General features: G+C 37.9%; 2 protein-coding genes across 6 annotated transcripts; both read right to left on the reverse strand.

Annotated features, from left to right (window-relative positions):
• Positions 1-2,750: 2,750 nt before the first annotated feature.
• Positions 2,751-6,073, reverse strand: LOC103938576 (cyclin-A3-1-like). Its single transcript, XM_009348592.3, has 8 exons — positions 5,606-6,073; positions 4,419-4,651; positions 4,247-4,322; positions 4,087-4,163; positions 3,930-3,963; positions 3,695-3,841; positions 3,213-3,347; positions 2,751-3,022 (listed from the first exon to the last, which is right to left on the reverse strand). The coding sequence occupies exons 1-8, from the start codon at positions 5,900-5,902 to the stop codon at positions 2,951-2,953; spliced, it is 1,071 nt and encodes a 356-aa protein (XP_009346867.2). The 5' UTR covers positions 5,903-6,073; the 3' UTR covers positions 2,751-2,950.
• Positions 6,074-8,005: 1,932 nt separating this feature from the next.
• On the reverse strand, positions 8,006-15,199 carry LOC103942701 (homeobox protein HAT3.1). Of its 5 annotated transcripts, XM_048570788.1 has the most exons (11): positions 14,982-15,199; positions 14,730-14,891; positions 13,861-13,937; positions 12,214-13,719; positions 11,845-12,010; positions 11,497-11,620; positions 11,301-11,413; positions 10,631-11,209; positions 9,166-9,537; positions 8,708-8,797; positions 8,006-8,605 (listed from the first exon to the last, which is right to left on the reverse strand). In XM_048570788.1, the coding sequence occupies exons 3-11, from the start codon at positions 13,893-13,895 to the stop codon at positions 8,288-8,290; spliced, it is 3,303 nt and encodes a 1,100-aa protein (XP_048426745.1). In that variant the 5' UTR covers positions 13,896-13,937; positions 14,730-14,891; positions 14,982-15,199; the 3' UTR covers positions 8,006-8,287. The 5 variants fall into 5 exon arrangements, with proteins under 5 accessions (XP_048426745.1, XP_048426743.1, XP_048426747.1 ...); XM_048570786.1 differs by lacking the exon at positions 14,730-14,891; XM_048570790.1 differs by having other exon boundaries at positions 12,214-13,937.
• Positions 15,200-15,509: the final 310 nt, after the last annotated feature.

Raw genomic sequence — 15,509 nt, forward strand, 5'->3', positions numbered from 1 at the left:
TGTCACGATTATTCTCAAATAAGAGCTAATTAACAAAAATTACGATATTGGCTTAAGTAAATATTGGCTAGTAGGGCTAGGGCTGGTTTGGTATGGGATACCGATCCGAAAATGGCATAGCAAATCCGAATCGAAATTTTTCGAGACAAGAATCCAATGACCGATTCTGAACCGAAACTTCAAGATTCTCAAAATATTTTCTGTATTTCGGGATTTTCCGAAACCGAACCTGCATCAAAATCCAAATCATCTAGATTGAAATTGAAATCATATGAACCTACATTAAAAACCTAAATTGAAATCAGAGAGAGTGACAATGAATCGATGGTCGAGAAAGAGAGATAAAGTGAAGAGATAGTCAGACGGACCCGCGTCCTCCTCCTGACCTGAGCCCCTAATTCGAAACCCCACTCATAGAGACTGGAGAGAATTGGTGGTGGGGGATGAAGCCGTGAGGTGTGGTGGTGGTCGAAGTGGAGAGATTTCATCGGAGTCAGATTGTGAGAGGGTAGGTGGCTGCTGAGCTTCGAATTCGAGAAGGAGAGACGGAGAGAGTCTAAGACTGAACTTAAGGGTTGAAGGTCTGAGTCCTTCAAACGAAGCCAAACTCTTGGTGAGGATCGACGATGCTATCACTTGAGCTGCTATCATTCTTACAACGTGTTTTTCAGTGAGGGATGAGAAGTTGAGAGAGAGAGAGAGAGATCAAGGAGATCAAGAGAGAGAAAGAGGTGAGTCACTTGTGTGACGTAGTCGGATTTGAAAACGGAAAATAAGGAGGAGGAGAGAGATTGAGAGATATCGGCAAGGATAAGAGAGTAAGGTGAGGTGAGGTCGAGAGAGAGTGATTGAGTGAGGGTTTTAATTGAATCCAACGGTTGAGATTAAATCTCAACCAAATCCCACGGCTGTTACAATTCCAAATATATATTTAAAATTAGGGTAAATTACACAGAGTTACCTCAACTACTTGGTCATTAACAGTTTCATACCTCGTCTTTAAAAAGTTTCCATGTCATACCTTATCTTCGAATTTGTTGCAATATCATACCTTCCATCAGTTGTCTGTCAATTCCTCTGTTAAATGCTGATGTGGCTTGAGGTGAGACCCACTTTCTATTAAAAAAATTATTAAAAAAAAATCATTTAATATTTTTTAAATATTAAAATAATAATTAATTAAAATATTTTTTAATATTTTTTAAATTTTAAATATTAAAATAATAATTAATTATATAAAATTAAAAAAAAAAAAAAAACCTTCAGTTCATCCCCCTGCTCCTCCTCCTCCTCTCCTCCCCCTATCTTCATCTTCTTCCCCTGACCCCCCCACCCTGCAACCCAAAAAAAAAAAAAAAACCGTTCAGTTCGTCTCCTCCTCCTCCTCCTCCATCTTCATCTCCCCCTGCAACCCAAAAAATAAAAACCGGCAATTCATCTTCCCCTCACCCGTCAATTTGTCTTCCCCCGACCCCTTACCTGCAACCCCAAAAAAAAAAAAAAAACCCCTAGATCCCGTCTACGCCGCCGCCATCACCGTGTTCGTGAGGTGGAATCGGGAAACCCCATTTGCCAGGCTAATTTTGCAGGTGGAGAACCTGGGTGCAAAGAAAATGGGAGGAATGGGTGTGGATTTAAGGAGTGGGGTGTGTAGAGGAGGGAAGAGGGTGGTTGCGGGTGTGAGGGGAAGACGAACTAGGTTTTTTTTTTTTTTTTTTTTTTTTTTGCTTCTTTTTTTCTTCTTTTTTTGGGTTGCAGGTAATGAGGTTGGGGGAAGAAGATGAAGATGGGGGAGAAGAGAGGAGGGGGGACGGGGGTACACGAATTGAGGGTTTTTTTTTTTTTTTTTTTTTAATAATTAATTATTATTTTAATATTTAAAAAATATTAGATGATTTTTTTTTTGTTTTTAATAATATTTTATTAATTTTTTAATAGAAAGTGGGCCCCGCCTCAAACCATATCAGCATTTAACAGAGGAATTGACAAACAACTGACAGAAGGTAATGACATTGTAACAAATTCGAAGATAAAGTATGACATTGAAACTTTTTAAAAATGAGGTATGAAACTGTTAAGGATCAATAGTTGAGGTAGTTCTGTGTAATTTATCCTTAAAATTATATATTATATATATTTTTTTTATTTCGGTTTGGTTTGGGATTACTGAACGAATAAAAATGTGAGACCGATTCTCGTACCAAAATTTCAAGATCAATTCGGGATTAGGTATCGAAATTTTTTTTTTTTTTTGTTCGATTTCGGGATTTTTTCAATTCGGTTTGGAATTTTCGATATTTTTTACCACCCCTTATGGCTAGTAAGGTTTCCTGAGGAATCACAAGCAGGTATTTGCGAAGAAAGAAAAGGCTCCTATGAAATTGGATCGTAGGGTTTCCTCCGTCATTGGGTAGTATGGTTTCAAAAATACACCGCGTACAATAAAAAACCAAAATACTTTGCGTACATTAGTAAACCAAGTAGGTATTTGGGGAATCGCAAGCAGGGTTGTCAGATCCACAAGTACATTAGAAGGGCGTAAATAACATAGGGTAATAGCTTAAATAACTCAAGTATTTTCGAAAGAAAAATTAGGCATAAATAATTACTGATGTTAAAATCATTAAAAGAATGAAAAATATGAAGTCTTAATCTCATGTGAAGTTTTCAAAACATCGATTTCGTGTTCCTTTCTTCTAAAATAATTTCTCAATTAACGTATTTGTAGTTTGACTAGTTAAGGTTTGTGCTTCAACAAAAATGCAATCCCTTATTCCACGTCCATGTAAATTTACAGATATTTGGGTCCAGAGAACAAACATTGTGTTTTTCTGAAGAAAAAATAAAAAAATTATATTCAGCATAATCTCCAGAGTTGCTCCAAACCTGAGGTAATATGTTCCTTCAGCTTGCTCCTAGGAAATGTGTTTGTGTGGAAAACTTGAACGGTTCATGGGTAGATGGCCTCAAAGTAAGCTCCAGGAATTTCCGAGGGCGAAGACAGTTTGGCCACGCTTTTATTCTGTCGAAAAACAGTGGACTCATCATGATCAGATAAAACATTTCTGGAAAGCAGAAAGCACAAGTCCTATAAATTTCGAGCTTATACGGTTCCAGCTACCCACAGAAACCAAAGCTTTTTTGAAAAGTTAAATCCATAAATCACCAAATTCGCAAGATACCGAAACCATGAGAAGGTAAAACTACATTACCTGTGGCCTGGCGTATTTTTCTCTTATTGCTCGCAAAGAGCTTGGTTTTCTGTTCAACTGCAAGTCATGAATGGCAAGGACACACATTCTCAAGTCGGATGGTCTATAACCGGTATAGGACTGCAACGCCAAGCTCTGCAGAATATACAAGTAAATTCGTGGTCTAAAATCATTTCAATATTTCTAAAAATCAGCCATCAATCTTCCTCGAGTGACAAGATTCTAATTTCCAACTTTACAGTGATAACTAGTTTCCCAAGTGCTATGCCTGTGTTCTGCATGTAATTCTCTTCCCTCACTCACTGTACTTATGAATTTTGTACAATTTACTCCTAATTTTTATAACTTTCAAGGTTATCACTACCTTCTTAAACTGTATCAAATACTCTCTTAACTGATAAAACTAGCTCTACTGACTACTGGCTTTGGAATGTCAAATCTCAGGTTAATTACTGTACGTTATCCGCTGCATTAGTTCTTACCCAAGGATGCACATCAGGTTGGATCGTGAACCTCGAAAGGAAAATAGCTGATGCAGCAACAACTGATGGTAGGAACTGGACACAGCTGTAGTCTAACAAACTTAGCTCCGAAAGATAGCAACTCAAGTATTCGAACACACCAGCAGACTGTAAAGGCAGAAAAATAACAGAATCAGAGACAAAGAAAGAAGAGAGTATAAATCAGCATCAGAACAGTAGAAAATGGTAGCCCTACGTTGTAATTGTCCTGGGCAGCTTTGGTGAAGAGTCTGGAAATCCATTGCATTAGTAACAGTTGTCAGACATCAATCGCATCGGTCCAATGAAAAGAGAAGCAGAAACAACGAAGACAAACAAGATGACCAAAATACTATTTCAAAAGATTATCTTGCCTGAGGAAATTCTTTGTTGTAGGAGGTCCGGTGTCAGAGTTCAAAAATTTGACCACATCCCTCTCCATTTCCAACACCTAAATGGTAATTCCAAATTCAACATTTAGTTTAAAAAGCTGAGAAATAGAAATACACTAACGCAGACACTCAAATTGGTCACCTCTTCCACGATGTAGGTATTATCGGTTACATAGCAGAAGTCCTCAACATGTGGAGGACAAATCTCTTCATATTTTCTGCATCACAAAACCATATTCAAGTTACCATTTCAAGAATGTCCGGACAACTTTTAAAGTTGGAACAAAGCTAGCATAAGGTATGCAAGTTCGTACGAGGCAACAATCATGCAAGAAACACCAAGAAGCTGTAGCTTGCTCCTGCTGACAGCATATGAAGAAAGGTATCTGTCAAGATACGATACAGTGAGATAAAGGGTGTCTGTAACAAGCTTGTATTCCTCTGCAACCTCCACCAACCAATCCACCAGAATTCCTCGCATTTTTGGTGAAATATCATTTTGCACCCTACCCATGTAACTAGGTGACGGCCTCTTGTTTGCCTCCATCTGAACCACACACTACCGGTGTCAGCCATTAACTTAGATACCATTTCCGATCTATCTACAGAATACATGTGTGTTTGCTAATGCAAAAATGAAGGTAGAGACAAAATAAGTGGAATTATGGGGGTTTCATTGTTAAATTGGAGAAGTAAAAATTCACACTACCTTAACTGTGTCTTATTTGGTATGTGGTTCAATATCCTAGTGTATAGGGTGTTGCGTTTCTACCCATGCGACCTGGGTTCAAAACTCCCGTTCACTAAATTATTGTAATAATTTCGAACTCTTCCCCTCGACCTAGTAATAGTAAAATTTAAAAAAGAACTGTCTTATTTGAGCTAAGCTTCTGTTAATAGCACATACCCCATTAATATTCGATTAAATCCCGATAAAATCATGATACGATAACTAAGATAGTTATCATTAATCCTATTGATTTTCCTTGCATACAACGGCTTGATGGTGCAAAAACGGGTACTACAGCTTCTCAATAAATTAAATGGACCATAGAACTATTATTAATCATAAACGTAAACCAAACAAAACTACCACTTGGTTTTATGAATCTGAATCGAAGTCCAAAAGGTGACTTCCCAATCAAATGTCAACAACAAATCAAAATTCTTAACATTATGATGGAAACCAAACAATGTGAAGAACTTACCAAAAGGAAAATTTACAGATCAGAAGTCGAATTTACGAAACAAAAAGAAAAGCTTAAACCCACATAAAAAGAAATTTAAACCTGACCATATCTTCAAGAAATAAACCAATCTAATCATGGGGATTAGATTCCATAACTCACTCCAGATTCAAATAACAACAACAACAAAAACCCGACTCTCTGAACATTATGCAAATCAAAACCCACAAACCCAATCATCAAATTCAACTCTTTACCGGAAGATCAATACCAACAAGCATAAATCAGAAACCCAAAAGTTTCAAATGATATACCTCCAAGGAGTGAAGATGCTGATATATAGAAGACGAGCACTCAGACTTGCTTTGGTCGACAGAGCTCGAAACAATCTCCGTCTCATGGACCTCCTCCTCTTCTTTCTTCATCATGTTACTCTTCCTCTTAACCCAGTTCCTCTTGGGTTTCTTCCGATCCGAGTCCTGAATCGGCAAGTTGGTGAGTTCGCCCAGGACGACTCGCCTCTTGGGAGCAGGAATCTGCAGGGACGGAGACGTGGAGGAGGATCGCTTAATAGACGAGCGGTTGCTGTTGGTGGTGGCGCTGTCGTCCATGATTGAAATTTGAGAATTACAGAGAGGGTCTGGTTTTTCTTCCCCTTTTTTGCCAGCCAGCAGGATTATCAAGCTTTTGGGGAAGACAAAGGAATAGAATGGCGGTACTTTTCCATTTCGAAATCGTTGTTTCCCGCTCTTGAGTTTTGACAGTCTGGATTTCTTTTCTTATGTTTGACTCCTATAAAAGTGTCAGGCTCGACTTACATATATAACGAGAATTATATGTATTTGTTATAGTTTGATACTCGTACCGAGGTGTAATCAAATTACGATTTTAGAGGATTTAAAAAAATTTTAGAATCAGCTTGTAGTTAGTTAGGATTTTAAAAGATTTTAAACGACCTTGAGCTTTTTACGAAGTGTTTTTGTTGTAGGTAATTTATTTGAATTTCTACTTTTTGTGTCAAAATTTTATATCATTTATGTGACAACCCGTTCCAAATTTTACGTTTTTATTTTATTTTAAAAGCGTGAATTTACAAAATTACCCTAGAGGCAAGGACTTTGACTTCCGTTGACCATCGACTCGAGAGATGAGCTCGATTCAGGGTCCAAGTGGACTTTCTGGGTCGGGGTGTGTCAATTTACGTTGTAGAAATCAACTATAAATCCATAGAAATTCATACAAATTCATAAAAAAAAAAAATCTATAATAAAAATCCATATAAACCTACCAAAATCTATATAGATTTGAAGAGTTTATTAAAATCCTTTGAAATATGTCACTTAAAAAGATCCATTAAAATCCTCTGAAATCCAAATTTACCACGTTCGTCAAGCTTGATTGTATTTACGACACAAGTTTGCGTGGAGCTTTTGTTAAACATGTGTCTTAGTATTGACATTTTTTAATGGCGTGTCTACTTAATTGGAATTAAAAAAATTATGTAGAGATGACAGAATAAAGGATTTGGTTCTGGTCACCAAAATCTTTAAGACTGAAACCCTAAACCACAAGTAAGGATGGGCACTCAGAACTGAAAACCAAAACTGAAACACGAACCAAATCAAACCGTACCGAAAGGTTTGGTTTTACGATTTTGAAATGGTTTCGGTTTTGAAACCAAACCGCAACATAGAAAACGGTTTGGTTTGGGTTTTGGCCTTTGAAAACCGCACCGAAACCGAACCGCACTGCTTATATTAATAAATATTTAATTAAATGTTCATATTAGATTTCATGTTTTAATTAGTTGTTTGTTAGAATCTATACACTTAGTATGGACTCAACCACACTAGAATATTATCATTTATCACTTTCTTTCGTTCATTAACTTGAAGGACCTTTATTATTTTATACCATCACAACACACACATATATGTACAAGGGTGAACTAATCTTGTTATCAAGAGTCGAACAATGATCTAATGACGTCCACTCATTTGAAGCATGATATCACATATTCTAGTATGAAAGTTTCACTCACATTTAATGAATTCAAATTTATTCAACTTGTTTTATGATAAACATTGTAAGGGACACCCTTTTGTTGCACAAACATGTTTTAACATCACAATTACATGCAACATGCTAATTGTTTACATAACAAATGTCTTTTTCCTATTGCTATTGGGAAATGCTTATTGATATGTTAAATTGCAAATTGTACATTTTTTTCTTAAAAACCAAACTGAAACCGTTCGAAACCGCACCGAACCAAACTGCAAAAAATTTCGGTTTCGGTTTTGGTTTCACTCAAAACCACACCAAACCAAACCGCGCCCACCCTAACCACAAGTATTAAGGCTCCAATCAAAGCATTGGGCATTGAAGACATCGCTTCCATCTCCAATCTCTACTGCCACAACCATTCAAGACACCACCGCCACCATTGAAACAATCGTCACTGCAATTCAGCCACCACCACCACCACAATTCAACAGTTTTGGGGGGTTTCCAATCCGATCGTAAGCTAACCCTCATTGCCATCTGGTCCGTTGGTTTAGATCCAACGACCAATATCTAAACGCACTACACACAGAACCTTTGCCGCATATTACACGGTTGTGTACAAACACTCAATTGTCTTTCAGGAGTCATACTGTGACAAGAGTGAATTTCTAGCACAGGACTAGACAGCATCAGAAAAATGGAAGATCGGTAAGAACAGGAGCTGTTTGATAGCAAGAACAACATTCAGTAATTAAAATTGACCAACTCGTTGTACAGAAGTATACTATAGAGCATCTGTGAGGGGTGCAATTTCTTCCGACTCACCTGAAACAGGAAACAACCCAAGCTCATCACCAAGATACACGAAACATTGGTGCACTTCTTGGATTAATCCTTCAGGATTTTGCCAGATTTTCTCGCCCCACAAGAGATCTCTCTTGCAAGGGGTAAATGGTTAAAATTATTCTCCTTGAGGAGCAAAATTTGAATCAAGCAATTGATTTCCTTTGTCTAGTCATAACTCCGGTACCTTTCCTATTAGTTTCTGGTGTCTTGTTTTCTGGATCAGGATCATCTGATTTACGCTTTCTCTTTCTATTGTTTGGAGTCATAGCCTTTCGTTTACGATCATCTGTCCTGGGTAATTCCTTGTTTTGAGCTCCACCCCGATCAGAATCTCCAATAGGTGTATCACCTTGTTCAAGTTGCTTTCCATTTGTTTGAGGCAAGGGAGTGCCATTTCCGGCAGCACTCTTATCCACACTCACTTTCCAACAGTGGCGAGCGTTTTCAAACCATTTGCTTACCTGCAATAATAGACCAGGATAAATAAATTATGATATCTGTAAGGACATTTATAAAAATAAGGGAAACTGTAATACTGATGCCAAGATAAAAGGGGGTCTGACCTGCTTAGCCATTATTCCTAGTTCTTGGGCTAGACTTTCCTTCATAGATCGGTCTGGATAGTGGTTTTCCTTGAACGATTTGGATAGTCGCTGAAATAACAGTTAACAATCATTTCAAATAACCTTTATGATTTTGGCAAAAAAAAAAAAAAGAAAACCATTATGATATTCTTTTTTATTCACTAAGAGAGAGCTTCTCACCTAGAATTTAGGTTTAAAGTTAAAAGTTCTGCTACATTTTAGTTTTTAACTCTCGACTTCGAAGTAGTAACGCAAATCTTTAGAGTTAGAACCTAAAATCTAAGCTCATAGGGATACTCTACACCTTAAGGCTTAAAGTAAGCGACACTGTCAAGAAACAAAGGATAAGATGGTATAATATATGAAAGGGGAATAAGAGAAGAACAAGTTTCAACTTCATATGCTAGAAAGAGTAGAAAAAACTCGGACCATAATACCTGAGTTGCAGCTTCCCCGAGTTTTCTATATGTTGATCGTGACGATCCACCTTTCTCACTAGTTGGAGCGGACTGAGTAGAGCCTTTTTGTGATTTGTTCGACAAATTACTTGTATCTTCAACCTTTGACTTTCGATGAGCTCTCTTAGGAGTATGTTTATTTCCGCGAGGAGTTCTTTTAGGAGTATTCTCATTCTCATCTAGATCATGTTTTATATTGTTGGTGATCATTACATTCTTAACGTTTGACGAGTCTCTATTTGGTGACATCGTAGGAGCTTGTGTAGTAACTTTCTTCCTTTTCCTCGGTCCAGCAGTATCATTCCACTCTTCATCATCACTTGAATCAGTACGAACATTTCCATATGTCTCCTATAGAAATCAGGGTAAACAGAGCAAACATAAGCAAACTAGTGACTGGGATAAACAGTTGATCTTCAAGCACGGTACAAACTTTATGAGATAAGAAAGTGTAACTAACAAGGGAATGAAACACATAGAATAAATTATAACTTATTCATACTGCATAATACATTTCAGTTACTTATTATTTAATTTTTCAAGGTAAAGGGCCATTGATTCTGAAGCACTGAGCACTACCAGTCATTATTACAAGAGTCAAAATTTTCAGACGCACGTGTAGTTTTGCAACACCTACTACACCACAACCAAATCTTGAAGTTAGAAAGGAAGAAAAGAAACCAGGTGAGGGTGGTCAAGAATTTAGTTATCATGGATTTGCATTCCTTGTGCAGAAAGAAATTAATATTTGGTTCAAATAACTATAAGTTACAAGTTGAAGCAGAACTGTTTTCTTAAAAAAGAAAGAAAGATACTATGTTTGTGGGGATAAACAAGGATCAGAGGAGACGAATTGCAGTGCTTCCAAAAAGTACAATATGAGGAATTCCCAATATTCACAGACGAGCTACAAACTAGTGTTTTTCAGGTCTCTCCAAGAAAGAATAGCCCAGTCCCAATGATCGTCAAATTCATTCAAGTCAAAGATTGTTTTTATCCTAAATCAGTTTACAACTAATAAGGCAGGTGTACAGGTAATGATGCATTTATCTACGGTACTGCTACAACAGCAGGACACTCACAAATGATAGAATGGACAGGTTTTAACGATCAAAGTTGTGAGGTCTAGAGTACCCATTATTACTACGTCTAAGGGAACTACTAAGATAGGTGACTACGTGATGCATTTATCTATAGTACCACCACAACAGCAGGACACTCAAGAATGATAGGACACAGTTTTAACAATCAAAGTTGTGAGGCCTAAGGTATCAATTATTACCACGTCTAAGGGAGAAAAGAATCATATTCTCTAATTCAAAACAACCAAGCATGCTGGGAAACTTGTGGAGTTGAAATAAATACCATACTACGATATTATAGAAGGCAACAAGTGCAGGTGGTATGATCATAGAACCATGATACACTTAGAAAAGACACTCACGTCATGCAGCTTTTTGTAGTTCAACCTTTCTATGTGCCTCTTCCCAGAAACAGGAGCTGCACCACCTTGGCCAGGACCTGACTCTAATAAAGATAATAACTCATCTTTTAAAGGTTGTTTCTTTTGCCCATGTCTAGAACTTTGTTTGCCGGAGCCTCTAAGAGGCCCACTTTTGTCCAATGACATTGACTTGGGACTTTCAACATCTTCGGCAGACATATTATTGTCGTCAAGAGAAGCTCCAAGATCCTCAGAGTCAGATGTAAAATCAGAACTTAAACTTTCCTTCTTAAGTTCGTCGGTGACTTCCGGAGCATCAGGATTATAGTCATCATCCTCTGAATCGTCAGAAGGAAGTCCAAAGTACTGCTCGTCATTATTTTTTGGAGTCTCTAGTCCATCAGATGCAGATGCATATTTAGATTCATCATCAGAACTTGATTCTTCTCCCTGAACTTCATCATCTGTTTCTGGACCATCAGGGTCATAATCATTATCATCAGAATCATCTGATGGAAGTCCATGGGTGTGCTCCTGATTAAGTCCTGATGCTGCAGCAGCCGCTTCAGGAAATACCTTCTGCAGATGAAATAGGAGTGCGATAAGAGATCAGAGTGTTTAAGCAAAAAAAAAAACCCACACACACACACACAACAGCTTTTGACCTGACCTCCCAGCTGTCGGCAACAGAAAGATCTGTTCCTTGAGACTCATTAAGCAAATCAAAGCAATCAACCTTGCAGTCACATCCAGGGCATAGCCAACCCTCGTCGTCGGGTGGAACTGCAAGCCAAATGAATAATTGAGCAACTAAGCAATAATAAGTAAAAAAAAAAAAAAAAACAAGGGAGTGCTTTGGACATTACTGTCTTCACTTAATAGTGATGGTTCTAAACAGAACTGGTGGAACCCACGGTCACAAGCACCATCACAGAGTATAATATCATTCTGAAGAGAAACGTCCTTGGATCCACATTTTGCACAGAATATCTGCCCAATGATATAAGTTTTAATACACTGTTACTTTTATGCGCGAAACAGAAAAGAATCAGAAATCAGAACGCGTATGTAAAAAGCACAAATAGAAAAACATAACAGTATTGTCATGTGACTCATGCCAGAGGAAAATTAAATCAGACGACAAATCATGTCAAAGGAGAGAAATATAATTTTCTTAACAAGTGGAACAACTTAAAATTAAAGAATTCTCCTACATCCTCACTGTCAATCTGTCCTTCGGAATCAAATAAAGATTCTGGAAACATTCCTTCAGAACATAGCGAATCGAGACGTTGAAATAGATCTCTTATCTTCAACTTGCGTCGAAGTATTTCAGAAGTCGCTCTTTGAAGCTCCTTCTCTGGCTTCAGTTTTTCTAGGCTGCAAAATTACAAAAGCAATCAGAACTCAGAAGCCAAAGCCCAAGATACTACTCAACATAAAAAGTAGAAAATTAAACATGACCAAATTGCTGACAAAAAAACCATATACCAGAAGACCTCAAGTATTAAAAAATCAAGATCTTTCTGAAACAAAAATATCTAAATCCTCTAGCATATTATAAATAAAGACAACTTATGCACCTGGATCCTTTCCAACCTTCACCGGAGTAAGCATCAATCAGAGATTTCTCATAGCTTATCCGGTTCAGCAAATATCTCAGATGTTTCCTGACTCTTGAAAATTCATCATCTATGACTTTATTCCGTTGTCTCTTCTTTCTCCTCTTCCTTCTTTTGCCTTCAACATTACTTGGATTTGCAACACTATTACTTGATTCAAGAGTTGAAACATCATTACTTAATTTAGGATTTTTAGTCTTCTCCCCTGTCTTTGAGCGCAGAACTCTGTCACTGCCAATGGAAGATTTTGACACATATTTCTTCTTTCTTGATTTTGGATTTTGCTTTTCCTTCGGTGCATTCTTAGATGGCTTTTCCGTCTTTTCAAGACTAGAATTTTGGGTCACATCTGCTGGAAGTGGTTCCATTTCTTTATCAATAGGAGGACTCTTGCTTGCATCTTCAAGGGGTAGTTCCAAATGTCCAGTAGGAGAATCCTGGGTCATAGCTTCAATACAAGGCCTTGATTGTTCAAAAACAATAGAGCTGGGTGCTGCTTCAGTAGTTGTAACTTCATTATTATGAGCAGGTACAGAGTCAAGCTGATATTTTTGTGTTTCTGGTTCACCGTGTACGCTTCCACACCCAAATTCATTGATCTCCTGTAATGTAGTCTGGTTACAGCATGAAACTTTGTCAGTCTGACAAGTCTTTGACAGATCTTCAGGAGGCAGTCCTGCTTGTTTGTTAAGAGAAGTCCTGTTCACATTTTCACTAGATGACTGCAAGTGTTCATTGCTACCACAGATGGGTACTTGAATAATTGCTTGTAACTGATCATTTTGTACATGATCTGAGGCAGAAGGATGCTTTTCTTCAGCTAGTTCACTAGATGAAGTTCCAAAACCACAATCATTTTTCTGTTCCAATGGCAATTGTCCAGAGCATGAACTTTTATGGGTCGGACTATTCACTCCCAGATCTTCACAAGGCATTTCCATTTGATCAATAACAGAATTCTCGCTCACGTTTCCAGAAAATGATTGCAGTTGGTCCTTCATAGTACAAGGAAACACTGCAGCTGTGGTTTGAAACGATTCATCTTGTTTATATCCAGAAATGGATTGATATCCCTGTTTTGCGAAAACATTTTCAGCTCCACTTTGACTACTCTTGCTCACGTCTTCAGAAGGCAGTCCCAATTGTTCAAGATGAGAATTCTCAGTCACATTTTTAGATAATGACTGTGATTGTTCACCAGCATTGCAGATTTCCCGTAGCTCATTCTGGACAATGGCGCACCCAATGTTTTGTTGGGTTGGTTCACTACATTGACTTTCAGAACCAATTTCATGCATCTGTCCTGACGTACCTTCTGCTTGGCATTTTGTTGCATGACTGCTATCAGATTCTGGAGGAATATCCAGTTGTGCAGTATCGGCCATATTACGTTGATAATAATATGCACAGATAAATATCAGTAACTCTGTCTGTTTGATACTCTGTGAAGAAATTGGTTGTATTTTTCCAAGGACTCAATCCCAAGAGAAAGGGTAGTAATGCTATTCAAATAACTAATCAGGATAATAACTGACCAACAACTCTTTCCACTCTGCTATCTGATCATATTTAACAAATATAAAATCTTTAACATACAACATGCCTCACCCCAAAATGACAGTGCAAGTATGATTTCCAACCATACAAACACTCTCGATGCTGTTGCATTGAATGACACCAGACACCTGCAAGCAGGAGGAAAATGATTATAAGATTGAAAGGAAATAAGTAGTGATGAAAGAGTTTTGCAGAACATAAAACTAGCCACTCAATGCAACACCGTCCACACAGATCATGAGAACGAGAATTCCACTGAAAATCTTGTATTTGTAGTAAAGATTACACAACCTATTCTATCGTAGCCTTTGATCCATTGTCCTAAATTTTCTAGTGTGAACTTACTCAGCACCACAAATCTCGCCAAGAGTGTACATATGAAATGCATCTTGCCTATATCTAAATTTAACAGTTAAGATACAGGTTCGTATTGCCACTAAGTACTATACTACTAAGGTTTGGTGGTATTCCTCTTCACTTGTAACTGAAAGGTCTTAGGTTCGAATCTTGTGAATGGACCAAATTAGGTTGCCCATTATGTGGCTTAGCCCAAATCCCCCTCCCCTCCCCTGAGCGTAAAGTATATCGTTGTACTAAAAAATAGATACAGGGTCGTACTTAAAGACAACATTGTTAGAGACAACTACTTATTAGAGAATAAAAATAAATAAATAAATAAATGTTAACGTTAAAAATATTCACGGAAAAAAATGGTCTTAATGCTGAAATTAATAACACAAAACTCAGCAGTAATGCCTAAACGCTTGCAATTAATTACATCAATTCGTAAATACTTATGTCCAGCTACTATATTTTTTAAGGTTGAACCAGCATCCTCAAACAAACCCATTTTTTAACAAACAAAAACTAAAAGAGACAAGCAAAACAAGAAGCATTCTTTCCAGCTCTTAACTCTTAACCTCTGTTTGGTTGCCAAGAAACGCCGTACAAAGAAAAGAAAACTACTTCAACTTATCCGCAGCTGAGCTCACTTCTTCGCCACCGAAACTCAGTGAGTTCAGGCAACTTCTCCAACAATGATCAAAATTGGAGAAGAAGAAGAAGAAGAACAACAACAAGGCCTAAAGCATGATGCTCTTTTCTCAGAAACCTAATTTTTCAGAAAGAAAAAAAAAATTCAAGTAAAAATGTAAGTTAAGCTAAAAAGTTACCCGGTGAAATTAGTAGCGGACACCGCTGGAGAGAGAGAGAGAGAGAGAGAGAGAGAGAGAGAGAGAGAGAGAGAGAGGGGGAAGAGGTTGGGATGGGAAGGGAAGGGAAACGGATCTGTGTTGTGTGGTTGTGTGCGGTCCCGCTAGTTGTTGACACCGCCAAGGGAAAAGAATCGGTTCACACTAAACACAGTCCTCTATAAATCTGGGCCGCCGTTGCGTTCTCGCTCTCTCTCTCTCTCTCTCTCTCTCTCTCTGCTATTTTGTGCTTGCGGCGCGTGTTTTCGTTTACTGAGTGGGCTGGGCCTTGAGGAATAAAGAGACGGTTTTGTTTTTCGTTTGGAGGTGGCGACTGACAAGAACGTGATTGCTTTATTAGGCCCAGGCCCAAGTATTTGCATGGGTTTCTTTCGCATCCTACTCTACAAGCCCCTTTTTGTGCAAGGAGCGAGATAAAGATGAAACACAATGGAAGCGGGAAATGACTTAACGTCGTTTCTAAGGTGCGGACGCATCTTTGCGGATCTT

This window comes from the organism of the source record quoted next, unplaced genomic scaffold, assembly GCF_019419815.1.
Source record: "Pyrus x bretschneideri cultivar Hongxiangsu unplaced genomic scaffold, Pyrus_bretschneideri_v1 Contig55, whole genome shotgun sequence".
Classification (NCBI taxonomy): Eukaryota; Viridiplantae; Streptophyta; class Magnoliopsida; order Rosales; family Rosaceae; genus Pyrus; species Pyrus x bretschneideri.

What these genes read in the sequence shown, in the direction of transcription:
- LOC103942701 (XM_048570786.1), bottom strand. Translation starts at nt 13,895, where the DNA reads ATGGTTGGAAATCATACTTGCACTGTCATTTTGGG. An exon ending in CTGTTGCCGACAGCTGGGAG is followed by an intron (nt 11,210 to 11,300) that starts GTCAGGTCAAAA and finishes TTTCATCTGCAG; the next exon opens with AAGGTATTTCCTGAAGCGGC. An exon ending in TAGGAATAATGGCTAAGCAG is followed by an intron (nt 8,606 to 8,707) that starts GTCAGACCCCCT and finishes CTATTATTGCAG; the next exon opens with GTAAGCAAATGGTTTGAAAA.
- LOC103938576 (XM_009348592.3), bottom strand. Translation starts at nt 5,902, where the DNA reads ATGGACGACAGCGCCACCACCAACAGCAACCGCTCGTCTATTAAGCGA. An exon ending in TCTTGCATGATTGTTGCCTC is followed by an intron (nt 4,323 to 4,418) that starts GTACGAACTTGC and finishes TTTGTGATGCAG; the next exon opens with AAAATATGAAGAGATTTGTC. An exon ending in CTGCCCAGGACAATTACAAC is followed by an intron (nt 3,842 to 3,929) that starts GTAGGGCTACCA and finishes CTGCCTTTACAG; the next exon opens with TCTGCTGGTGTGTTCGAATA.